This window comes from Triturus cristatus, chromosome 3_1, assembly GCF_964204655.1.
Source record: "Triturus cristatus chromosome 3_1, aTriCri1.1, whole genome shotgun sequence".
Taxonomy (NCBI): Eukaryota; Metazoa; Chordata; class Amphibia; order Caudata; family Salamandridae; genus Triturus; species Triturus cristatus.
The window spans coordinates 48,909,748-48,937,064 of record NC_140583.1 but is presented as its reverse complement, the minus strand read 5'-3'; the positions used below and the strand labels follow the sequence as shown (position 1 = coordinate 48,937,064).

The 27,317-nt window shown below is 48.0% G+C and overlaps 1 protein-coding gene across 1 annotated transcript in view; it reads right to left on the bottom strand.

Annotated features, from left to right (window-relative positions):
* The window catches only part of LOC146859673 (hatching enzyme 1.2-like), a 138,178-nt gene that overhangs the window by 32,880 nt on the left and 77,981 nt on the right, over positions 1 to 27,317 (bottom strand). The window contains exon 6 of the mRNA XM_085646279.1: positions 18,185 to 18,360. Coding sequence (XP_085502405.1) covers positions 18,185 to 18,360 — 176 coding nt within the window. The remainder of the gene's footprint in view (positions 1 to 18,184; positions 18,361 to 27,317) is intronic.

Here is a 27,317-nt window from a genome sequence, read left to right as displayed (position 1 = left end):
TGGGTGAGGAGTGTGAAGGTCATCCTGCAGCAGACAGTGATCCATTGCAGCTATCTCAGGTGGACGGTGATGTGGCTTGGGCACGGGATGTTGAAGCTGAGGTGTGCAGATGCAACCTGGATGTGGACAAGTTTTCCAGGAGTTTGGCTGTACTTGCTCCTTAGAGGGCGGGGCTGTAGTTGACATGGCTGGTGTCGTGGACCTGGGGGACGGTCTGTCTTGCCTTGGAGTGGATCTATCTGTGGATCATGTGCATCATGCGGAGGGTGTTGCAGCATGAGTTACAGATGCTGGTGAGTTGCATGGCAATTGTGAGCGACGAGTCCATGATGCACACCATCTTGTGTGCGTGGCCACTGGGTGCTGGTGCAGTTCCCTGGTGGGTGAGACACAAGGAGTTGACCCAGCTGTAAGGGGACAATCCTCAAATGATTACCTCAGTCCTGGCCAAGTCCAGCCTCAGGTGGCTGATGTTCAGCCATTCATCAACGGACCTCCGGGCTTCTTGAAGGTTGGAACTGGCAATGGCTGTGTCTTTGGTGAGGGTGAAGAGCAGCTGGCTGTCAATGGCATACAAGATGATGATGAGGTTGTGTGCGCATGTGATGGTGGAGAGGGGGGTCATGGACACATTGAAGATTGACACGCTGAGAGATGAGCCCTTGGCCATGTGCCAGATGACGCCACTGTACTACATGCTTAAGGCTTGAGTCCCACTCCCATGGCCTTGCTGGTGAGCTACTTGTGATTTCATCCTGGTCCATCCCCTGGATAACAGTGTTGGAGATGTGTGAGCTGACAGTGTATGAGCACATCGTGTATAATGCTGTGGAGAGGTCAAGGGGGGTGGCCTCACCATTGTTTAGCAGGGCAAAGTTGTCGGTGTTGGTGGCAATGATGACGGTTGCAGTGGGGTGATTACTGTGGAATATGGTCTTGTGCAGGTTGCCTGGAGCTCTTTGCGTGGAGGAAGTTTGTCAGTCGCTCGTTGCCTGTCTTCCTGATGACATTTGTTGGCTAGGGAAGCACGGTGATGTTCCTTGAGAACCTGCGTCCCTGCCACTCGCTGTCTAAGAAGGTCCTGGGTCACTGCATGCCTTAATCTACCATGGAATGTGGCTAACTCCAATGATACATACATGACGTGCTAGACGGGGGCTACAAGGATGGGGAGTGATGTGGTTGAGATGTTGTGTGGGAAGGGGCCTGATGGAGATCCCCAGGGGATGTTGCACATGAGCCGGGTGTTGTATCTCCTGATGATGGAAGTCCAAAACCTGATGGGGGGTTGGTCCCGCATATAATAGTGTGTTCTGCCTCTGTGTGCCAAGGCTTGCGTGTATGTCCATGAGCTTGCAGTGGTAGAAAGTTGCAAGGGATTGGCTCAGCCTTGCAAGGGTGGGGTGTCTTTTGGATGGAGAGCTGATGTCAGTGCACTCACAATGCTGATGAGCTCCTTGATGTCGTGCGGTTTTTTGGCCTCGGACCCATCTGAAGGATCTCCAATTGTCCTTGCTGATGTTATGGTGATGGCTTTGGGTGCCGTTTTCCAGGGTTGTAAGGCCACTGATGGTTATTTGTGTTGCAAGCTGTGCACAAGAGTCCTGCTAGACTTGTATGAGTCCAGTAGGTCTGCCTTGTCCCATGTGGCTTAATTGTTGATGTGTGTCACAGGAAAGTCCGTCAATGTGGCTAGATTGTTGGATCAGTTGCTGATCCAGTGTGTGAGGTTGCAGGGTGTGGCAGTGGTGTTGGTTCCAGTGTCCCACACAGCATGTCTGTGTTGACTTACATCAAGCATCTTTGGGGGATTGGTATCGGGGTGTGTGGCAGTGTGTTGCTTGTCGGAGACGTGGATGCTAATGTGGATGGACCAATGATGAATGCTGGTGTGGTTCTCATCCAGCCAGAAGTTCCTGGCCCACAGCCACATGTATCCTGTGGATATGAGGGCGTGCGTGAAGATGGACATGTTGATGGCTTTGCGGAATTGTGGATGTAGGCATGGAGATCTGTAGATGAGTGTTACTCTGAGGGTCTGCAGGGGGTCTGTGCCAAACCGGATTTGTGACCCTGAGTGCGTACTTGGGAATAGATATCAATTCATCCTCCGGGATTGTTAGTGCTGTCCCTGCGGGTGCTCTTGTATCCTTCTGAGATGGCAATGAAGAAGTTGTGTGCTGAGGATGCTTTTATCCAGGTCACTGTCATGAAGGTGATGTGTGGGCCTGTTGTGTTGAGGAGGTAACAGAGTCCAATGGCGTGCTGTTGGACGGAGCCGGTGTGGAGAAGGAGGGACATGACCTGGTTGGTGTGACAGGGCCTGGAAGGCGGGGCAGCGCTGTGTAGGCAGTTGGAGTTGCACACTCAGCATGCGCAGGTGTCGTGTATGCGCTTAGGGTATGCCTGAGAGCAGCCGGTTGAGTTTTCGGTTGGACATTGCTTGGAGGGTGGCTGCAACATGAGACTGTTGTGTGATGTGGGTCATGCAAGGACATGATGGTCGTGCAATGTGCATGTTGCATGCGCTGACGGTCCTGCCTTTCGCTCCGCGTGGCCGCAACAGTGGCACAGACAAGCTGATGACAGCGTAATGAATGGGTGGAGGGAGGAAGGGAGGAGCATCTTGGAGGCGTGTGGGTTGCAGAATCCGGGATCTTGGTGGGCCCTTGCCGCAGGGGCTGCAGCAGCAGGCGCCATGTACTGGAAACTAGGCCAAAATTAGCACACAAAGACAAGGGTGTCAGAAAGGACAACTGCAACAGGCGTACGTCAAGGAAGGAGTGTCAGGTTACTCAGGGCTCACCCAGCGAAAATGGATGAACAATCACCAAAGATGACTGACACAGGATCAGGAAACAGAAGGCTGAGCTGCGCACAGGAGACACACCCTCAGCAGGCGTTGACGGCCCGTTGGGGGAGCAACCTGCCCAAATACATACACAAACATGGACTTCATACACAATCGAGATCATTAGCCATGAAGAAATGCATGCATGTTGCCGAACTAACATACACTCATATGCACAATCTTTGACAACGATGCCCGAGAGATGACGCATGCAAAGTGGCAAGAGACCTGCATTGGCAGAGATGAGGCACTTTGGAGGGTGAGGAACACCTTTATTACTCAAACTCACACTAAGGGAAATGCATCAATATGAACAGACTCACAGGTCATTTGACTGAACATGTGGGACCTACGCTGGACACCCCCTTCACAACACGGATGTTGTAAATCCAAAAGAACTTGCACACAAGTTAAGGGGATGAGACAAACACCTCCTGCTGCACACCGAGAGGCTGCAATTCCCCATTGAGCCTGTTATGGGGATGTCCCACACTATGTCCACCCGTAGCATCCCGTATGTTTCAGAGGGACGTTTTACACACATTGATGCCTTCACCAGAATCCAAAATCCATTACAGATGACTGTCACGAAGGGTGACTATCAATTCATGGGAGTCATGCTACATGTTATGTGCCCCATGGTGAGTCGACATGTATGCATGCATGGTAACACAACATGCACAGAAGCAGTCCCCACACATTCCAAACACGTACCACCCCCAAAATGCCTTGCTGCAATCCTTACCCAAAATGACATTTCCCCATGACCGTGCATGGAACGCTGATTCAGCACACGTTGCAATACTCATGAGGAATAGCAGGAGGACAACGATGACACGAGCAGACAACATGCGCAAGAACCTGGGAATGACAGACACACAAGAAGTCAGTTAAAGATTTTTCTCTGCATACATGGTCATTTACTAAACATGAACAATGTTGTCCCCATGCTAATTTAAAAGAAAGTGTCTCTGCTAAAATGTGTTGAATTACATCATCACTTGAGTGACACATCAGAACACACATCTAAGTCACTTAGCATACAGTAAGCTGGACACACACATTACAACACATGCCACCCAAGGCTACAAGCGTGCACACTCAGACCCAGTGACTCACCATTATGAGAAGAAGTTGCGTATGAGCTGACTCCGGATATCCTCCTCCTCTTCCTCCTCCTCACTTGCCTCGTGACCAAGCCCTTCATCCTCCATGGGTGGATGTTCCTGCTCATCCTGCTCCAGGATGAGTGGCACTGCCTTCTCCACTGCCATGTTGTGCAGCATGCAGCACACAAGGAAGATTTTGCAGACCTTTGCCGGTGCATATGGGAGGGACCCGCCTGTCTTGTGAAGGCACCGGAATCGGCTCTTCAGGAGGCCAAACGTCCTCTCAATCACTCGCCTGGTCTGCCCGTGTGCATTGTTGTACCGGTGATCTGCAGCTGATCTTGGGTTGCGGAGAGGTGTCATCAGCCATGGCATGTTGGGATAGCTAGAGTCCCCTACATGGAAACATCATGTAAATAAGTGGGTCAGGAGATGCCGTATGAGCCAAATATACTGCAACACACAGGACAAACAGAGTATACCCACCAACAAGACATGCTCGTTCATTGTGCAGCCGCAGCATCATTTGTGGCACCCTGCTACGCCTCATGATGTAGGCATCGCGTGCTGACCCTGGAAAACGTGCACAGACATGGGAAATCAGCATGTTAGCAAGACACACCACAAGGGCATTTATAGAGTGGTAATGTTTACGGTTGCGATAGGCTACCTCCTGTGCCTGTGGTGGTACCAAAGCCACATGTGTCCCATCAATGGACTCAATGACATGGGGCATCCCTCCCAGGGCATAGAAATCACCCTTGACACCTGTCAACTCCTCAGGAGTAGGAAAATGGATGAATTCATCAAGGTGCTCCAACATGGCTGCCAAAACATCACGCAGGACACGGCTGAACATTGTCTGTGACATGGCAACAACATCAGCTATGAGGAATGGAAACGTACCTGTGGCAAAAAAATGAAGGGCTGCCATCACCTTCATCTTGGGGGTCAGCGCAGTAGGATACCTGTGTCGCGGTTGGAGGTGTGGTGCCAGCTTGTCGGTCAAGTCCTCAATCAACTGTTGAGTGAATCTGTAACGTCGGATCCAGGCACGTTCCCTCATGGCACCCAAGTCTGGCATTGGTCGGGGGACAGGCGGTGCCCTGCAGAACATTGTATTGAATAACGAAGATTGAGAGCCTACCAACATCAATGTCAATGAACAGAGCACATGCTAAACTGCTACTACACATCAGCTAAATACAGAGTCTGGTCTGTGCAATACATCCAGGACACGTATGCCAGCTTGGTGATACTCCTACGAAAAGCCAGATACACCCGTTGATTGGCAAGTCTACATGACATGCCCTGAAATGAGCTGGGGGCCAGTCTGAGTGAACAGCCAGAGACATCACAGCAGTGACATACATCCACATAGCTGCATTTAAACGATGTCATCTCATACAGACAGCTGACGGCAAGCTAGACGCACAGGTCACATGGAATGTCAAATGTACAGATCAAACAAATTGCGATGAAGGGGTACATGTGAAAACAGAAAACACAGACATTGAGACGACGCAGATATGTCCTCATGTGAAAATATCATGCCCGATGCATACAGACCCTGCTTATGTGGGAATCCACATGTGGCATGGTGTGCGTAGATGTGTGCCATGCCCATTTCCACACAGACACATGTTGGATGCAGCAACAGCCGATGTAGTTGAAGGAACACTAATAGCAAGCTCATGGGAACACATGACACACACATGACATAGTCACATCGGGGCACGCTGATTGTGAAATGTCAGTTGTTAGTGTCCCTGTCCCTGGCATCAGGAGACAGTTGCGGGTGGTGGTGACTGTGCCATACCAGTGATGGTGTGCTTGACACGTTTGTACTACAGGCACACATGTGCAAAGTGTGAAGGGGAAGTGTGCCACATAGTGCCACATCTCACATGACATGTGTACACAGGTCATCACACATCAATTGTACAACTACATGAGAAGACATGTGCAATATCACTGCCTGACACACCTAGGCCCTGCACATGAAAGTCTGCAATTACAATGACTTAATGTACAGCCTTGTGCGAGTCAGAGACCTCCATTCCTTTCGTGTGCGCCTCCTATCACCAGTGTAAGCATGTGAAACGCCCCGTACACACGCACTGAGAGTAGTGGTGCCGTAGGACCACTACAATATTGATACGCACCGTACTCACACATCCATTGCGTAGGTACGGTTCGTATCACTATTGTAATGGTGCCGTAGGAGTACGCGTGGTATGGACCGTACACACGCTCTCAGAGCGTGTGTACCGTCCGTAACACGCCTACCCCTACGGCACCACTACAATAGTGATACGCACCGTACTCACACATCCATTGCGTGGGTACGGTCCGTATCACTATTTTAGTGGTGCCATAGGAGTATGCATGGTACAGACCATACACACGCTCTCAGAGCGTGTGTACGGTCCGTAACACGCCTACCCCTACGGCACCACTACAATAGTGATACACACCGTACTCACACAACCATTGCGTGGGTACCGTCCGCATCACTATTGTAGTGGTGCTGTAGGAGTACGCGTGGTACGGACAGTACACATGCTCTGAGAGCGTGTGTACGGCCCGTATCACTATAGTAGTGGTGCCGTAGGAGTACGCGTGGTACGGAGCGTACACACTCTCTGACCGTACCACGCGTACCCCTACGGCACCACTACAATAGTGATACGCACCGTACTCACACATCCATTGCATGGGTATGGTCTGTATCACTATTGTAGTAGTGCCGTAGGAGTACGCGTGGTATGGACCGTACACATGCTCTCAGAGCGTGTGTATGGTCCGTAACACGCGTACCCCTACAGCACCACTACAATAGTGATACGGATCGTACCCACGCTATGGATGTGTGAGTACGGTGCGTATCACTATTGTAGCGGTGCTGTACGGGTATATGTGAAACGCACTGTACATGTTTTTTGGATTCCAAGATTACATAGGGGACAAGTATTAGGCCCAAAATGCATGCTGGGTTGTCATGGATACAGAGATTTCAGTTGCAATGTGGCCATCATGTGTGCTTGAAAAGTCAGTTGGCCCAAAAATTACAATGTTGCAAAGTGGTGTTTGCCTTGCTATGATGCTCAAAATTTGAACCATGCAAATTCGTGTCATTGGTGTATGTTTAAAGGGATTGGAGGAAACGTAGGATGCAAATGAGTCTGACCAATCACTCTGTACTCCTGTAAATGAAAGCCCCCAGCAAGACAGATATAAGTCAGCCAGAACCCATGAGAGAGCACTTGCCTGCACAACTTTCCTGTTGACCACACTGCTGCTGTCTGTGCTTCCTCTGGCACCATGCCGCGGACTGTGGAGAGGGCCCAGCCATTCACACTTGAGGAGAATGAAGCATTGCTGAATGTCCTCCTCCCACAGTACCCCAGCCTGTATGGGAGACCAGGGGAGCAGGTGAGTGCTGACTCCACTACCTTTGACTATGCACCTTTTTTGTGACTGTCACTTCTGGCATTGTGTCCAGGTGTGACAGACATGCAATGTTGTTTAGAGTGGGTACCAGGGGGGGTAAAGGCTTATGTCTCTCATGCAGAGCATGATGTATTTCATGTGTGCACTCCTCACTTGCATTGTGCTGACTGTGACATTCACTGCATGGTGCATGACACATTCAGCCTGGCAAATCCTTGGTGGCATTTTTTGGCTATTGTCCTGAGGTGATTCAGTGGTCCCCCCGGTGTGACAGGTGACTGTACCCACAGATGTGTATGAGTTGAGTGGACCTGTGGTGAGAGTGTCAAAGTGATGTGTATGCCCTCCTGGACATTGATGTGCGTGAATGTTCCTTGTCAAGTGGGTGAGTGTCTATGTGAAGTGTTGTACCACAGCTGCATGGAGGAGGCAACAGCTCTACCCATCTGATGTGAGAAGTAAACTGTGCTGTGTGTCTGACTTGCTGAGCTAGCCCTACACCTGTGACACCCCACAGGCAAGTGGCACATGTGCAGAGTGAGGTTTGTATCCACTGTTGCCAATGGCAGGTGATTGATCTGTGCCTGTGTGTGTCTGTGTACTCTGCTGAGGTTGCATCAGTGGCCTGGTGCATGTAACTGCTTTGAGGTGCTGTCCATCAGACTGGTGTTGCATGTGATGCACAGTGTGTGCCATGATCAGGGAGTGTGTCACACCTCTCCTGCCACCTGTGTACTTTCAATGCCATGTAGTGCATTGGGGCTTCCACAGAGGCCAATGTCCAAATGATAAAGATGCAATTCCTTGGCAGCATCCTATGCCCTGTTCAACATATCAAAGATGTTCAAATGTGTGTCTCTGTGACATGGAGCAGGTGTAGTGATGTTGTCTCACATTATCATCCTCACAGGTAACTGCCTACGAGAAGGGGGGGATCTGGAAGGAGATCGTCAGGGCCGTGAGATCGGCGGGGATCACAGTCGGCGCCTAGCCCAAGTCAGAAAACGGTGGCAGGACATCCGGTGCTGGACCCGGCGGATCGCCCGGGTCCAGCTGGGACTCTCACCTCCACGCCCCCATGGCGGGTGCCGACGCCTGACCCCCCACATTACGCATGTCCTGGCGGTGGTCTTCCCTGAGCTAGATAGGCAGTTCCAGGAGAGACAGCAGCAAGGAGGGGGTACGTGCATGTCTGTTGTTGTGTTGTGTGTCACCAGCTTTTGGAAGTGCTCTGTAGCCTGGATACACTGCCAGGGTTTATATGTGCAGTGCATATTCTGTTCCCCAAAGTCAACCGGTGCTCTTATTCATCCCTTCCCCCTCCTTGTTTCCCCTGGTCTGTGTGTAATCACAATTGCACATGGTTATCTAGGCTGCCAGTTACTCCAAGTGCACATTGCTTTCTGCATCATGTGGGAGGGTGGTCTGTGACATGTGTTGGTACCTTGCCTGTGCCCTGTCCTGTCCTGTTCACTCTGTTGGGGGGCCATATTTGTTGGCACTGATGATGAGTCTCAACATAGGAGTGTGAGGTTTCAAATGGACACACTTGCAGCATGCATGACCAATGTTGTGGCCTCAGACATGATGTGCATGAGTGGGAGATATGCATAGTGCCAGGATGGTTTCTCATGTTACAGTCAGATCATTCCAGGAACAAGGAGCAGTGTGCCCACTACAGTCCCCTGAGACACCCTTGCCTCGTAATCATGTGTGTCATCCAACACTGTGCCCATTCTGTGTGTTCAGCATAGGTTGGCCTCTGTGGCATTGTTCCATGGCCTCATTTGTATTTATCCAAAGTGTGCTACATGTGTCCACTGGACAGGCAGACCTCAGTTGGCTTGTGCATACTCACACTGGACAGTGCCTGTGTGTTTATTCACAACTATCTGTTGATGGTTGTTTGTCACAAATATGTGTTGCCAGCCTCACGAGGTGATGTGGAGCACATTTGGGAATTCTTGCTGCACATTTTTGTAAACCCTGATTAAGAGGTGTCACTTCTTGATATGTCTCAATCACATTGTCTCAGGTATGGGGGGTTTGTGCGGGCGAGGCCTACATGGCCAAACCTTATGTCTCCTTGCCAGGTCTGACCTGTGTGTGATAATTGGCTGGACAGAGACTCAATGTGCAGTGACCCAGTCATGTTGTGCAGGGTTTAATGTTTGCGCTTTGCAGCATGTGTCAATTGTTTAAATACATGATTCCTGCTCATACATTTTTTGCACCAGTGTGTGATCCAGATGCTACGTAGTTTGGTCTTTGTGTGCTGACATCTGTGTGGACATTCTGGCTTGCCATGAGGGTGTCTCCTCAGTGCAGGTATGCCTTTTTACATCACAATTGCAGGCCCATTAGCTTATGCATTGTCCTGGGTTTGGACATGTGTGCCACTCCACATGACAGGCAGTGGGTCAGATGTGTTGCCAAATGTGTCATCAGGTAACGGATGGCCATGTGACAACTGACATAATTCAAGTTGCTAGTCAAAAAGTATTGTACCTTGGCACTCACAACACTTGTCAACAGGTGTTCATGTTTTCAATGCTTTAGTTTGATGTTTTGTTGTTAAGAACAACAATGTGCCTGCATGACAGATGTCTCCCTAGGAGGTGCACAACAAACCACCTTTACACTTTCAGGGAACACGCTGGCACATTTTAAAAGAAGGCACTGTTCTAATAAGACTGTTTTTCAGATTATACATATACATGTTCCCACAGTGTTGTGGAATTTGGGTAAGTCCTTGGTTGTTGGTGATACCAACTTACGAGTGTCAAGTCATCAAGACCTCCGTGGGCCCATGTATATGTACTTTCTGCAACACCATTTCTTTCAGACAGTGGCTTCTTTAAATAAGGCTGCCAGCTTCTTCAATGACTGGGTAAATGTAGTTTTGTGTGCACCTCCTTGGGAGACATCTTTTATACAGGCACATGTGTGTTCTGTTCACAAAATGGCACATTCCCACATTCGAAACATGTCGATTGTGTAAAGTATTGTTATTCCCAAGGGACCAACATTTTTTCGTTTTGGGTTCAAAAGTACTTACAGGTCTCTGAGTGTGGGGACACCTTTAGTATTGAGGTCTGTTAGTTTGTCTTGGGTGTACCACTCCTGTTTCTTTCAGGGTAAACAAGAGGTGGCATGACTTCATTGTATTGCTGTGCTCACCTGTTCCCAGACACTAGCTTCTCAGTATATTTCTCATTCAAGTTTTGGGCTGGTGTGCCCTATTTTTCCTTGTGTCCAAGTGGCATGGTGAGCCTACCAACTGGGGAGTACAGGGCTTACATATGTGCGGAGTAATCTAGCTGTTACTCATGATGCACTGCCTGATATGCACTGTGACCTATTAGTTTTGTACTCATGTGTCAGATGTATACAGGTGACTGATGTTTTTCTGTAGCTTCACCTTGCCCACAGCATCATCATCAGAAACCGAGGGAGACACCTGCACAGACCTGGAGGAGGGACCCAGCACCAGTGCCACCAGTGCTGGCGAGTCTGCGGGAGCCAGTAGCACGGAGGGCGAGGGGAGTCAGTCAGAGGACCTGTCTGGTGGCGAGACCAACTACGACGCAGACGGGTCCGAGGCTGACATCATCGAGGGGGCGGATGCTGCTACAACACCTGGCAGCAGCCCAACATCTGTCCCCGCCTCCTCCATTCCCATCACCGCCCTCCCAGTTGCTCCGGTCCCTTCTGTCCGTGCAGAGCACCACCATGCCTCCTTCGTGCCAGGCACCGCACCCCCTGCCCCTGTCACCCCTGCTGCCCTCAGTGCTGAGTCTGTGGACATACAGCGGCAGTTGCTGGTTGGACAGTCATCGGTGCTGCATGTCCTCCATGGCCACACCACACTGCTGACACAGATGGTGTCGTTCATGGAGGGCATGTCAACAATGATGTCTGACCAACGCAGGTTTCTGCAGTCCATGGACTCTTCCCTGACGGCAGCAGAAACTCTCCTGCAGCGCTTCGTCCCCCCCTACCCCAGCCCCATCCACACTTCCCTCTCCCATACCTGTCCCATGCACACCCAGACATTCCCAAGCACGCACCCCAACAGACACAGGCAGCACACCACCAAGTAAGGGCAAGCGCACACCTCCGGGCACGCACACTCAGGGGAATGTAGGCACACCCACTGGGTCTGGGGCAAAAAGACATACACGCAGCCACAGTCTGAGTCCGCAGGCCTCACAACCCAGTCCCTCCAAAAGCACTCCCCTTGGCTCCCCTGCCAAACTGTCACCCAAAGAGGTCTACATGGCTGAGCGGGCCCTCACCCCCACTGTGACACCACCCCGCAAGCGGGTGAGGAAGTCCCCGGGCAGGGGAGTTGAGTCCACCCCCATTTCCACCCACTCCCCCAAGAGCGCTGCACCCCATCCCTCGGCCCCCCCCTCCGTTGGCCCTGGGGTTTCTTCCGGTGCAGGGGTTACTCTGGATGCCCTGGCAGAAGTGTGCAGCACCGTACTCACCTCCACCTTTGGCGCTGCCCCACCCCCTGTGGTGGAGACGTCCACCCCTGCACCCACCACACCTACCCTTCCCCCTCATGTCCCTGCGGTGCCTGGTCCTTCCCCACATGATGCCCCCCCCCGGTCGACAAACCTGAGGGTTCCACTGTGCAGGCAAGCTAGGGGAGACGCGGGCCCATGTGTCCCCCCAAGGACTTCTATTATGGACTGGCCATTGACCTTTGTATATAGTGTTATTTCTTAATTTCTTTTTTATGCTGAATAAAGCATTTTATTTTTACTTTGAACACTATTGCATTTCAGGTATTGATGTTGGTGCTGAGGCTCCAGGAGTTGGTGTTGTGGTAATGTGTTATGGTTCTGAGAAATGTTCTAGTCTGATGGTCATGAGGTGGACCACGGTATCTGCGAGCCATCACAAGGTCTCTGCAAAAAACTCATTGTTAGTGTGTGTTATTTTGGTTTTGAGACATTGTCCCAAGGAGTGTTCCTTCCTCTGTGGCACCTGACATCTTCCCTGCAAAGAGTTGCACAATTGTTGTGCTGACCTGTGTCTACATTTCCTTTGTTGGTGACGGATCCCTTTAACTATGGCCATGCCTGCTCAGCAATGTCTCCGGCTGCATCGTCTGTGCCATCCTTGCTAGTCACTGTACTTGTGTATTGTGTATGTTGAAATGCCTTCATGGAGAAATTCTCCCTTTTCAGCAATATGCATGTGTGTAATCCCGGACTAGCACACATATGGTACTTGTTCTGCAGGGTATTTGGGCACATGACTCACAATTGGGGGCATTGTATCTGTGGGAACTCCATCCTATTCCTTCCATGAGAGACACCATCTTGGTGGCTGGCCCAGCACCTGTACATTCCTATCAGTCCTGGGATGTGCGTGACGGTGTGTGTTCCCTTTGGCTCTCTTAGTTTAGTAGGCAGTGACATGACTATACAGTCTTGTGGCATGATCTCAGTGTGTGTATTGTGCTGCATCCGCCAGGGATGGGTATGCATGTGTTATTTGTCCTCACACCCACATGTGGTGTGTCATGCAGTGGGGGAAAGACATCCTTCCTCCTGGGAGTGGGACACTGCTGTTTGTGTTGGCACTATCATCATAGTCCAAAGTTAGGGATGCGTACATACACCCATGGAGTTGTGGTCCTCTGATAATGATGTACACCCCCCCATGTCTCTGTCCACTGATATGAGTCCTCTGCACCCACCCCACACATGTCTGTCCACTGCTGGTAGTGATATGCACCCACCACCATGTCTCTGTCCATTGCTGGGAGTCATATACACCCACCCCTCACATGTCTGTCCACTGCTGGTAGTGATATGCACCCACCACCATGTCTCTGTCCACTGCTGGGAGTCATATACACCCACCCCTCACATGTCTGTCCACTGCTGGTAGTGATATGCACCCACCCCCATGTCTCTGTCCACTGCTGGGAGTCCTCTGCACCCACCCCTCATATTGCAGGCCAATGCTGGGAGTCATTTACACCCACCCCTCACATGTCTGTCCACTGCTGGTAGTGATATGCACCCACCCATATATGTCTTTCCACTGCTGGGAGTGATATGCACCCACCCCCATGTCTCTGTCCACTGCTGGGAGTCCTCTGCACCCACCTCTCTTATTGCAGGTCACTGCTGGGAGTCATATTCACCCACCCCCCACATGTCTGTCCACTGCTGGTAGTGATATGCACCCACCACCATGTCTCTGTCCACTGCTGGGAGTCATATACACCCACCCCTCACATGTCTGTCCACTGCTGGGAGTGATATGCACCCACCACCATGTCACTGTCCACTGCTGGGAGTCCTCTGCACCCACCCCTCTTATTGCAGGCCACTGCTGGGAGTCATATACACCCACCCCTTACATGTCTGTCCACTGCTGGTAGTGATATGCACCCACCACCATGTCTCTGCCCACTGCTGGGAGTCATATACACCCACCCCTCACATGTCTGTCCACTGCTGGTAGTGATATGCACCCACCCCCATGTCTCTGTCCACTGCTGGGAGTCCTCTGCGGTAGTGATATGCACCCACCCCCATGTCTCTGTCCACTGCTGGGAGTCATTTACACCCACCCCTCACATGTCTGTCCAATGCTGGTAGTGATATGCACCCACCCATTTATGTCTGTCCACTGCTGGGAGTCATATACACCCACCCCTCACATGTCTGTCCACTGCTGGTAGTGATATGCACCCACCCATATATATCTGTCCACTGCTGGGAGTCCTCTGCACCCACCCCTCATATTGCAGGCCACAGCTGGGAGTCATTTACACCCACCCCTCACATGTCTGTCCACTGCTGGTAGTGATATGCACCCACCTATATATGGCTGACCACTGCTGGGAATCCTATGCAGCCACACACCCATCCACCCACACCCTTGGTGCAGTACACTGCTGTCCTGGGCCTACACACACACCAATATAATGGTGATATGCTGCACCAGACCTTAAGCCAACATTCGTGGCGTGTGTACGCCTTGTATCCCAAAAGTACTGGTGCCGTAGGGGTACGTGTGATACGGACCGTACCTCCGCATTCAGAGGGTGTGTACGGTCCGTAACACGCGTACCCCTACAGCCCCAATCCAATAGTGATACGGCCCATACCCACGCTATGAATGTGTGGGTACGGTCCGTATCACTATAGTGGTGGTGCCCTAGGAGTGCGCGTGGTACGGCCCGTACACACGCACTGAGAGTGTGTGTACGGTCCATACCACGCTTACCCCTACGGTACCACTACTATAGTGATACGGCCCGTACACACGCTCTCAGAGCGTGTGTATGGTCCGTACCACGCGTACCCCTACGGCACCACTACTATAGTGATACAGACTGTACACACGCTCTAAGAGCGTGTGTACGGTCCGTACCATGCGTACCCCTACGGCACCACTACTATAGTGATATGGGCCGTACACATGCTCTGAGAGTGTGTGTACGATCCGTACCACACGTACCCCTACGGCCCCACTACAATAGTGATATGGACCATACCCACGCTATGTATGTGTGAGTACTGTGTGTATCACTATTGTAGTGTTGCCGTAGGGGTACGCGTACACGTCCACTTCCGTTGTTGCGGGATGCAGGGATTGGTGGACACGCCCCCCGAAGTGACCAGACCCTGGAGGTAATATATATCCTCACTATTTTAGGTTTTAATTTGGGTAGGGGGTATGTTTCCAGCCACTCACCCCCCCTTGGCCCCTGGGTGTTGTTCTCACCTTCTGCGGTATGTGCGTCGGGTTCAGTGCACCAGGTCATAGGTGAAGAGGGCCGGGATGACACATAGGATGGGGTCCATGTCTGTCCGTCGCGTACCGGGGCTCCGTTTTCGCGTCTGACTCAGTTTTCCGGGATTTTTTGGCTCCCGTAAAAAAATAGCTGTGCGGAATGACGTAGGGACGATTCGTACTTGCTGGTCCGTAAAACGCTGCCTGACTCCGTACGGACGTTGCGTACGCCCTGTCCCGGATCAGACTCGTTGGTCTTTTTTAGCCGTACGGTGTTTTGTACGTTTCGTACGCAAATGGTATTTCTGTACGAATCGTACTTTCTGGATTGTGCGGTGCATTTCCCGGGTACGAGTCGTATGGAGAATACGCTCCGTACGACGATTCATACCCGGGTTTTACAGGATTGGAATCGGCACCATAATGTTAAAATAAATTAAACATATGCATATAAATTAATATACATATACTTACTTCACATAGTGCAGCAGTAGGGAAAGCGGATAGCGTAGGGGTAAAAATTACTATTCCCACTCCAGAGAGTGCAACAGAAGGGAAAGCGCTGGATAGCGTAGGGGTACACATTACTATTCCCACTCCAGAGTGTACAACAGTTGGGAAAGTGTTGGATAGTGTATTAATAAAAATTACTATTCCCACTCCAGAAAGTGCAACAGTAGGGAAAGAGCTGGATAGTGTTGGAGTAAAAATTACTATTCCTTCTCCGGTGAGTGCAACAGTAGGGAAAGCGTTGGATAGCATAGGGGTAAAAATTACTATTCCCACTCCAGTGAGTGCAACAGTAGGGAAAGAGTTGGATAGCGTAGGGGTAAAAATTACTATTCCCACTCTAGAGAGTGCAACAGTAGGGAAAGTGTTGGATAGCGTTGGGGTAAAAATTACTATTCCCACTCCAGGGAGTGCAACAGTAGGGAAAGCGTTGGATATCGTAGGGGTAAAAATTACTATTCCCACTCCAGAAAGTGCAACAGTAGGGAAAGTGCTGGATAGTGTAGGAGTAAAAATTACTATTCCCACTCCAGTGAGTGCAACAGTAGGGAACGCGTTGGATAGCTTAGGGGTAAAAATTACTATTCCCACTCCAGGGAGTGCAACAGTAGGGAAAGCGTTGGATATCGTAGGGGTGAAAATTACTATTCCCACTCCAGAGAGTGCAACAGTAGGGAAAGCGTTGGATACCGTAGGTGTTAAAAACAACATACTTATAAATCAAATATATATTGTAATTAAATATTGATTTATTAATGCATTAACAATAAATAAAATAAAAACTTCAAATATATCAAAATTAATACTTACTTTAATAATATCAAATACTTCCCACCCTATTCCCCAATAAACACACAACACACAACACATACAATTTCACTCAATTAATTTAATTTTCAATTAATCAATTAATAAAAATGAATTTGCAATAAATAATTAATTAACAATAAATTAATTATCAATACCAATAAATAATATTTAATAAAAAGTAATAACCAATTAATAATAACTTAACACACAAATTAATTATCAATACCAAAAAAGAATATTTAATAAGGAATAATAACCAATTAATAATTCATTAACAAAAAAATAATTATCAATACCCAATTTCTTTTTATTAATTACTTAATTATAAATACATTACCTCCCACCCTATTCCCCTATAAACCCACAACCCACTCCAATAATAAATTAATACACATAATATAATTATCAATTATTATTAATTAATTACTAATTCATAATTATTTAACTATAAATTCATTGTTAATACCAATAATTAAAAAATCAGAATTACTTAATTTAAAATAAATTTCTTCCCAACCTTTTTCCCTATAAACGCACAAACCAGTCAATCATATATTAATACAAATAATATAATTATCAATTCATAGTAATTAATTTCTAATGAATAATTAATTGACAATAAATTAGTTATTAATACCAATAGTTAAACATTAATAATTACTTAATTAAAATTAAATTACTTCCCACCCTATTCCCCTATAAACCCACATCCCACTACAGAACAAATACACAACATTGAATTAAGAATAATTAATAATTCCTAAAAATTATTATTTAATTTACTATAATTAAATTACTTCCCGCCCTATTCCTCTATAAACCCACAACCCGCTACGGTACTAAAACGCATAATTTACTTTAAGAAAAATTACAAATTTCTAAAAAAATTATACATATATGTAGAAAAACAGTACAATACTTAACAAAAAATATAGAACTCATACATATAAAATACATACTAAAATACATAACACTAATATAAATATCGATATTATTAACATCGATAATTTTACTATCGATATTACTAACATCAATATTTGCAACATTGATATTTCTTACCTTAAGTTTGATATTCTAGTTGTCGATATTCTTGATGTCGATATTCTGTCCCTACGATATTTAAAACTCGATATAAATGTACTTCGACATTTAAAAATCGATATTTTGACTGTTCCTCCACTGGGAGAGAGCAGAATGACACAAAATCTTAGTATTGCAGTCCTGTAATGTAGCACAGCAAATTAACTTGCTGCACTACATTGTGTGACGTCTGTGTATATCTGGGCCCCGTCACTCTGAAGCAGGGCACTGTAGTTGGCAGTCACTGATCCTTAATACTCACATCAGGACATTGGCATTTTAAATACGGATCACAATTTATCCTGGGCCAGGAGTTTTTATGTAGGCAAACAAATGGTTTCAAATGAAGAATGGCTCCAATTAATGCCCTCAACATTGGTAACTTTTGTGAAAAGGACAACAACCTGTGACAGTATAAAATACTGATCGCTGTAACCAAGGGTCAGATTGGTAAAAAGGGTGTGTTGGTGGGTATCTGTGATAAAAACTAAGCTGAACAAATCCGAGATCCAAATCATTGCCAAGGTGAGCCCATCAGGAATCTGAGCCGTACCCAGTTTTTTCTCTCATTGGTAAGTAGAGCCCAAGGGGTGTCACTGACCAGGCGAGATGTTCTCTGTCATGATGGTCAAATAGTTGTCGCGGTCGCTGCGGGTATGCTCATGGTAGAAGCCCAGGGCATGGTCGAGCTCATGCTGGATGACTCCTTTCCGCAAACATTCCCCGGAGAGAGATACCGGTTGACATCCCCCTGTCTTCCCGATGGACGACCAGCACCTAGGGGAGAAGATGGACCAGGGAGACCCATAAATCACTGCAATAGCACCTTCAGAAAAAGAATATTACAATCTTACCCCATACAAGGCATCGACCTGTGCATCTCCCCTCCGACTGTTGTTATATGCAAGGGAGGAGGGATTCTAGGATAGTGACAATGTGCAGTCTAGGTTGTGATAAAAGGCCTTCCATGCAAAGGAAAGCTGTGTCATCCTGCACCAATTTGACTAATTTCTGGCATTTCCTGTCAAAGTGTTTGTCCCAGTGGACTCCATATCTGGGACTATTTTCTGCCTGGGAGGGCATATCTACCAGCTGTTGATGGGTAAATCTGTTCAGTCGCTCATAACTAGGATTCATACTCCAATGCAGTCAGTGTGCCAGTTGTGTGTGTCATGTTACCTGTGTGTTGTGCAGCTAAGAAAGTATACACACTGAGAGTGGTGTCCTAAAATGATGGGTCCCTTTAGGAAGTCTCTATACTATGTAGACTTATTTCTGCTTCTGGAATCTTGGCATGGAGATCTCATGGATCTATAGGTGGTTAGACTCAACATTCCTGTCCAGCAAAAGGACCCTAGACCCACTCCTGCCCTGTGTTGTGATGGGCATCGCCTAGAGAGACCGGTCCAGTCAAACACCAGACATATCACAGCCATGTTTATATGTTGTAGCACTTTGCTCCAATGAACCGGCGAACTATAGACACCACCATAATAAAAGAGTTCCTAGCGGTAGCAGAGAACAGCATAACATTCCCCTGAAGGATAACACTACGTGGGCTAAAACTGCACTGATGTACTAGAAGCATGCTAGGATATTGCTTGAGGTTGCATTTTGGCCATCTTCTGTGTTTTAGGTGTTCTCTATGTTAACTCACTAACAAATAGCCTTTACTGGACTTTTAGTTAATAATGCGCAATAACTTTTATCGGACTGTGAGTTTCAAACCCTCAACAACCTCCTGGAACATGCCTTTAGCTACTCAACCTTCTTGCTCTTAAGCAGTCACAAGTACAACAGGAGTAACTTAGGGGCATATTATCAAGCCAGGCGATAAAATTATCGCCGCTTTAGCGGCAGAAAACTGCCGCTAAAACGGCGAAAATGGGTTTGATTATATGCTCTATTGAATTCCAATTGAAGCCTATGTTAGGTGTCCTTCACATCTAACATGGGCTTCAATTGGAATTCCATAGAGCATATTATTAATTCCATTATCGCCGTTTTAGCGGCAGTTTTCTGCCGCTAAAGCGGCGATAATTTTATCGCCTGGCTTGATAATATGCCCCCAAGTATTAGACACGGTTTGCCTTCCAACCTCCTGTTTTTACTGAATTAGTTTTTCCTGCCTAAAGCATTCAGCCCACTTTACCATTGCTAACCAATGCTAACGTGTCTGTGGTCTTTACCTAAGTTGTGGTAACATTGGCCTATCGACTGTTGGCATATTTAATTTAATTATAAATCTCCAGTAATGTTCACTAAATGTGCGCAAGGCCTGTAAATGGAATGCTACTAGTGGGCCTTCAGCAATGATTGTGCCATCCACTTAAGTAGCTCTATAAACATGTGTAAAGCCTGCCATTGCAGAGCCTGTGTGTAAAGGTATAAAATGCTATGTCGACCTGGCAACTTAAACCTATTAAACAGCAAAAGGATCTGGCTATGCAGGGCAACGTCCACTTTTTTACATTGGGCAGGTGTTGGGGGTGTCCACCTCTACCCAACAGCTGGTCTAAACAATTTCCCAGTCTAATCCAGTTCTAATTACCCAATATCAAAATTTTACCTAAAATGTAATTGAGATCACTCAGCACAAACATTCCCTAGACTGAAACAGGTGTATGTAACTGTTGCAAAGTCATCCTGTGCCCTGGGCACCCCCCTCCAAACTTTTTGCTGACTGATACTGGTGGTAACTGACTCTGACTGACCCTGGGCTCTGCCTAACCAGGCCCAGGGCCAGTGCTATGCTGAAAGAGACACATTAGAATACAGTTAAAACACCTACATACACCATGGTACACAATGGTATTTTGGGGTAACTCTGTCATAGTCCTGACCTACCCTATAGGCTCCTAGTATATAATAGGGCAGTTGGATTGAAACTACCTAGAAGTCCCCAGTACCCTGGGGCATGGCAGTTTAGAGGCCTGCAGCCTTTTTCTGCACTTGCATGTGTGCACTGCTGAAGCCTGAGGTCAGTTTAAAAACAGCCCTGGGTGCATGGACTGCTTTTAAAAAGTAAATTGTGCCCAAACTCGACTTTGATGTTTGAGGCATTTACAAATGGATAACCTACAATGTGTTGGCATATTGGGGACCCTCAGGGTCTCCCCTAGGTATCCCAGGGATGGGAGGTAAGGTATTTAGAAGGCACACCCTTATAAAATCAGTTTTTATATGCCTGGGTAAAGTGAAATCTCACTTTTCACTCCCAACATTGTGGTAAAGTGCTGCTCAAATTCGACTTTGATGTTAGTAGCCCTCCCTGTGGAGGGACGATCTGCAATATTTCTACAGATTCAAAACCCCTAAAGTCGCCCTGTGGATATAAGATAAGAACTTATAAAATATGTTTTTGTAAGTCCTGGTGCTGGAAAAATAGCCCAAGTAATTTTCCCCATTGCAAATCCCCTGTTACATAGGTTAACATGGTAGGACGTTATTGATTAATGCCTCTTCATAGGAGAGGGCTAGAAATGCCAATCAATGACTTCCCACAATGGTATTAATAAATCCAACAATATCATATTGTTGAATTTCTCTCTGGGACAAAATAATGCCACACTCTACAGGATGTGGTCATATCTTGGAGGAGTTATCCTGCTCCCATTGGTCAGAAGTGACCTCCTGCTTTACCCATAGTACTTGGAATATTTATCTGAGAGGGGCAGAGCCCTCCAGATCTGCTGCTTGAAACTTACTGAAGCAAGAAGTGCCCTGTTCAGCGTTTTGCTGTGCAAAGATTTCTAAGGCCGGACCTCTGAAGACTGCACCATCTGAAACTACAGCCCTGTGGAATATTTTGCTGAATAATAACTAAAGAGTGGACTCCCTGAAAGCTACAGTTTAAAAGAGCTCATCTGGAACATCACCAACTAAATCTACACCTTGGAGAACTACCAATGGATTTATAAGGGTTTTGTACCAGTGGATTGTGGGAACTGAAGTCCTCAACTTTCAAGGTCTATTTTGGAGCTTCCAGACCCTTGGAGTGAGGTTGAGACACTTTGGGATCCCTTGAGGAACTTCAGGAAGAAGTTCAAGAAGTTTGGAGAACTTTGGAGCAACTTTGGAAAAAAGCTCCATAGAGGGGCCTGCCTTCAACCGCAAGCTGGCCAAGCCATCCAAGGTCCTCCCACTAAAAGCACCATCGGTCCAACTTCCAGAGTTTGACTGGGGTAGAAGAAAACTGAAGCCGGCACACCCTCACCGGATCCGGCTACATGAAGAGCATCGAGAGAATCCACAAGAAAAAGCGCCAGAAAGGTTTTTAAGTCCGCTCATAGAAAAAGTGACCGGGAGCAAACACAAAAGCCAAGCCGCCTGCCTTCCATCGCGTGTCGGCCTGGATTCCTGGGTTGTCGCGCAGAAGCAATCTTGAAAAATGTTCTAAGTCTGCTCCAGGGAAGTTAACCGGGACCTCGTCACAAAACAATCCGGCGAACCCTCACCAAATCCAGACTGGATGGGAGCTTTGAAGGGCCTAGAGGAGAAACGCTGCAGAAAAGTTTCTAAGTGTGAAGGTAGACACTGAGAGGGGACCTACCGCAAGCTGAAGCAACCCAGGTCTCCATCGCGGTCGGCCTGAAACTTTGACTTTGCCCCGGTCTATCGCGAGCGGGTATCACAATATGTTGCCATAATCTTCGTAGTGCTCTGTTTTATTAAATCTTTGAAAATTCATATCTCCTGTTCCATACATTGGAAATTTGTCTTCTTGGTGTCATTTTAAAGATACAAATATTTCTTATTATTATAAATTGGTAATTGGTGTTGGATTTTTATTATGTGTTGTTTCTTAATTATCTACTGAAATTGTGTTTTTAAATGCTTTACATACCTGTCTTTGAAGGTAAGCCTGTCTGCTTGCAGCAACGTTACCATGGTTTGAGCATAGGAATAATTTTCTAAGACCTATACTGAGCCTTTACTGTGTTAGTGGCCTTATTGCCGGTGGCAGACCTACATTTGCCCCTACCAATAACCCACCTTCCAACATTTGGTGCTCAGCGGTGTGGATGGGGACTTGTGTTTAAAAGTACACCTTTCAGTAAAGTTAATTAAGATTATAAAAATACTCTAAATTGCGTTAGAACAAAACTTTTGAGTATGATTTTTGGAATTTGGACTAAACTGTTTTTAATCCATTGTTTTGATTTTTCCAAATTGTTCTAAGTCTCTTGTGCCTAGTTTATGTGACCCAAAACTAGGGAACCATGGACCTGGACTGGGCTAAACTGTCCCAGTTCAGGATGGCTGATCTTAGGGCACAGTGTAGGCTTAGGGGGCTGCCTGCTGCCAAGACGATGAGGATGGCAGGGTTACTCGAGTCCCTACAGGCCTGGGCCGGGGAAGCTGAGGGGAACCAAGGGGGGATGGAGGATGTTCCCTCCAACCTCCCCCAAGAGGGGGGTGAGGATGAGACTCCCTCCATTATTACTAGTGTTAACCAGGTGATTCCAAATGGTGGGAGTGAGGAAGGGTCCCTTACGCAGGCATCACTACCGTCCCTTGCAGAGAGACAGCTTCAGGCTCAATTAGGATTGATTGCCTTGGAAAAGAGAAATTGGAATTGGCAAAGAGAAAATGAGAGAGGGAAGAGGAGAAGAGGAATGGTGGTAGCGAAAGTGAAGAAGATGTTGAGATGTCCAGGGGTGGTAGATTTGAACCTAAACTTCCCAAGGGCATAGTGCCCAGGTACACAGAGGGGAATGACATTGACAGGTGGCTAGCAGCTTTTGAGAGGGCCCTTAAAATGTGTAGGGTCCACTCTAGGTATTGGGGTGCACTCCTGTGGGAGTTGATTCCAGTAGCTGGGAGGGATAGGCTCCTGACCCTGAAAGGAGAGGATGCAGAATCATACCAGCAGATGAAGGCATGCTTAGTCAAGAGATTTGGTCTGACTCCAGAACAGTACAAGGTGAATTTTAGAGGCACCCAGAAATTGAGTCTTAAGTCTTGGGTACACTTTGTGGACGTTTCAGTGCAGGCACTGGAAGGCTGGATTGTTGGTAACAAAGTTGACACATATGAAGGATTGTATTATTTGTTTTTGAAAGAATATATTGTGACTCATTGTGCAGAAGAGAAGTTACCCCAGTATCTAGTGGACTCTAAGCTGACAGACCCCAGAGATTTGGGGTAATCAGCTGATGAGCGGGTGAGAACCAGGGTTTCCATTCAGCACCAGGAGTGTGACCAGAAGAAAGGAGGACAGGTCCCTTCCCAAGGGAAAGCCCAGGGACATGAAGGTCAAAAACAGAAGGAGTCCTCCAAAGACCGACAAAAACCTGTACAAGGAGGGGGAGCCCGAGCCAACCCAAATTCAAAGGGAGGGGATTTCAGGGAAAGTCTGGTAAGTTCTTTGATCACTCAAAGGTGGGTAAGTGCTTTGACTGTTCCCAGCCAGGGCATAAACAGGGAGATGCTGTCTGCGCCAAGTAGCTCCCCCTCAAGGGGCCACACACAGGGATTGCCAGTGTCAGTGTAGGGGTAGAGAGTGTTACCCCAGGGAGGGATAGTCAGGTGGTGGAAGCAACCTTAGTGTCCCTGGGTGGGGTGAATATTGCCACCATGGCTGCCTTACCTCCAAACATGGACAAGTACAGTCTGAGGCCTAAAGCGAATGGGACTGAGGTTGGGGCTATCAGAGACACTGGGGCTAGTGTAACTATGGTCCTGGATGAACTGGTGCCTCCAGAGAGGGTGTTACCTAGTGAGTTTCACCAGGTGACTCATACAGACAGCACTACCAAACTCCATCCTATGGCTGTGGTGGATTTCGAATGGGGAGGTGTGACAGGCCCTATGAAGGTAGCTGTGTCAAAGGTGCCCCCAGTCCAGTGTTTACTGGGCAATGATCTTGAAGCCTCTCAGTGGTCAGAGGTGGAGAGAGGACTCCATATGAAAATATTGGAGCTCCCTGAGTGGGTATGTGCTGTGACTAGGTCACAGACTAGCCAGAAGGGAGGGGCTTGACACTTGGACCCTGGAACAAAGGGCCAAGCATCCAAGGACAAGGGTACTGGGCCTGGTGAGCCAGCCCAGGGAACTCCAGAGGTGCAGGAAGAATCTAACCCTGATGGGGAGGATCTGGCCTCTGAGGGAGCGACTCCATCCCTGTCAGAGATGTCAGATTTGGCAGAGCTGACAGGAGCAGGTTGACCCTCCAGAAAGGAGTTCATTAAGGGACAGAGAGATGTCCCACCCTTGAGGGCTTGAGGCGAATTGCTTCTAAGCAAGAGGAGGGGGATGACAGTGGGTTTCACAAACTCTACTGGGAAGATGGACTGCTTTATGCTGAGGCCAGAATCCTCAAGAGGGGGCCACCAGGAGGTACAGAGCGTTCATCCTGACTTTGGGTCATGATATCCCCTTGGCAGGACACTTGGGACAGACAAAGACATGGAACCGGTTGGTGAACCATTTCTACTGGCCCCACATGTCTGAAAAGGTAAAGGAGTAGTGCAGCTCCAGTGTCACCTGTCAGGCCAGTGGCAAGGCAGGGGGCAAGACAAAGGCTCCACTAATACCACTGTCAGTGGTTGGGGTTCCTTTCAAAAGGGTGGGGATGGACATTGTTGGTCCCCTGGACCCACCTACTGCATCAGGGAATTGGTATATGTTAGTGGTAGTTGACCATGCCACTAGATACCCTGAAGCCATACCTCTTAGAACCATTGATGCTCCTGCGGTGGCTAGAGCTCTACTTGGTGTGTTCACCAGAGTGGGTTTTCCAAAAGAGGTGGTGTCAGATAGGGGCACGAACTTCCTGTCCAGCTATCTGACTGCTATGTGGGATGAGTGTGGTGTCAATTACAAGTTCACCACCCCCTATCACCCACAAGCAAATGGTCTTGTTGAGATTCAACAAAACCCTGAAGGGCATGATAAATGGGTTGTCAGATAAACTCAGGAGGAGGTGGGATGTTCTCCTCCCATGCTTACTGTTTGCCTACGGGGGTGCCACAGAAAGGGGTTGGTTTCAGTCCCTTTGAGTTGTTGTTTGAACACCCTGTGAGGGGGCCTTTGAGCCTGCTGAGAGAGTCTTTAGAGAAGCCTCTTAAAGAAGCCAATGACAATGTGCTTTACTATGTGCTAGGCCTGAGATCTAGAATGGCAGAGTACATGTACAAGGCAAACAGGAAACTGGAGGCCAGCCAGGAGCTCATGAAGCACTGGTATGATCAAAAGGCTACTATGCCTGAGTATACTCCAGGACAATTAGTGTGGGTGATGGAGCCTGTGGCTCCCAGGGCCCTCCATGACAAGTGGAGTGGGCCCTATCCAATCTTAGAAAAGAAGGGTGAGGTTACCTATTTGGTTGACCTTGGCACCCCCAGGAACCCTCATAAGTTCCTTGCATGTGAATAGATTGAAACCCCACCATGACAGGGCAGATATGACCATGTTATTGGTCACTGATGAGGGTGTGGAGGAGGAAACTGAGCTGGTACCTGACCTCCTCTCCACTAATGTGCAAGATGGGTCAGGGTATGGAGTTGTACTCTCTCCCAAATTGACAGACCAGCGGCACAGAGACTGTAAGCAAGTGCTGGAGCAGTTTGCTGGCCTGTTCTCTTTGACCCCAGGCATCATTGAGTGGTATGTGCACCACATTGACACTGGTGACAGCCTACCTGTCAAAAATAAACTGTACAAGTTGTCTGACCATGTCAGAGCCAGCATTAAAGCTGAGGTTGCTAAGATGCTAGAATTGGGGTAATAGAACCGTCTGAGAGTCCATGGGCTAGTCCAGTGGTGCTGGTACCTAAACCTAATCCTCAGGGGGGACCCAAGGAGTTAAGGTTATGTGTGGACTACAGTGGATTGAATGCAATCACAAAGACTGACGCACGCCCTATACCTAGAGCTGATGAGCTCATTGATAGGTTAGGGGCTGCTAAGTACCTGAGTACTTTTGATCTTACTTCAGGTTACTGGCAGATTGCCCTCACTGATAGAGCAAAGGAGAGGTCAGCATTCTCCACACCAGAGTGACATTATCAGTACAAGGTAATGCCCTTTGGATTAAAGAATGCACCTGCCACCTTCCAAAGTTTGGTGAGAAGGGTGTTGTCTGGGTTGGAACAGTTCAGTGCAGCATTCCTGGATGATATAGCTGTATACAGTTCTACCTGGGGGGATCACTTAAGCCACCTAAGGGAAGTGCTTTAGGCCATGCAGCAGGCAGGCCCAACTATTAAGGCAAGCAAGTGCCAAATAGGGCAGAATTCTGTGGTGTACCTGGGCCACCTAGTAGGTGGGGGCCATGTACAGCCACTCCAAGCTAAAATCCAAACAATTTTGGATTGGACAGCTCCTGTTACCCAGACTCAGGTCAGGGCATTCCTTGGACTGACAGGGTATTATAGAAGGTTTGTTCAAAATTATGGGACGATTGTGGGGCCCCTAACAGAACTCACTTCTGAAAAGAGGCCCAAGAAGGTGATATGGACCCCAGAGTGTCAGAAGGCTTTTGACACTCTGAAAGCTGCTATGTGTTCTGCATCAGTGCCACTAGCCCCTGACTACACAAAGGAATTTGTGTTTCAGACAGATGCTTCAGAGCAAGGGATTGGGGTAGTGTTGTCACAGCAAACTGAAGAGGGCCTTGATCAGCCAGTTGCTTTTATAACCAGGCAGCTTCTTTCCAGAGAGCAGAGGTGGAGTGCCATTGAGAGAGAGGCTTTTGCTGTGGTGTGGTCCCTGAAAAAGTTGAGACCATA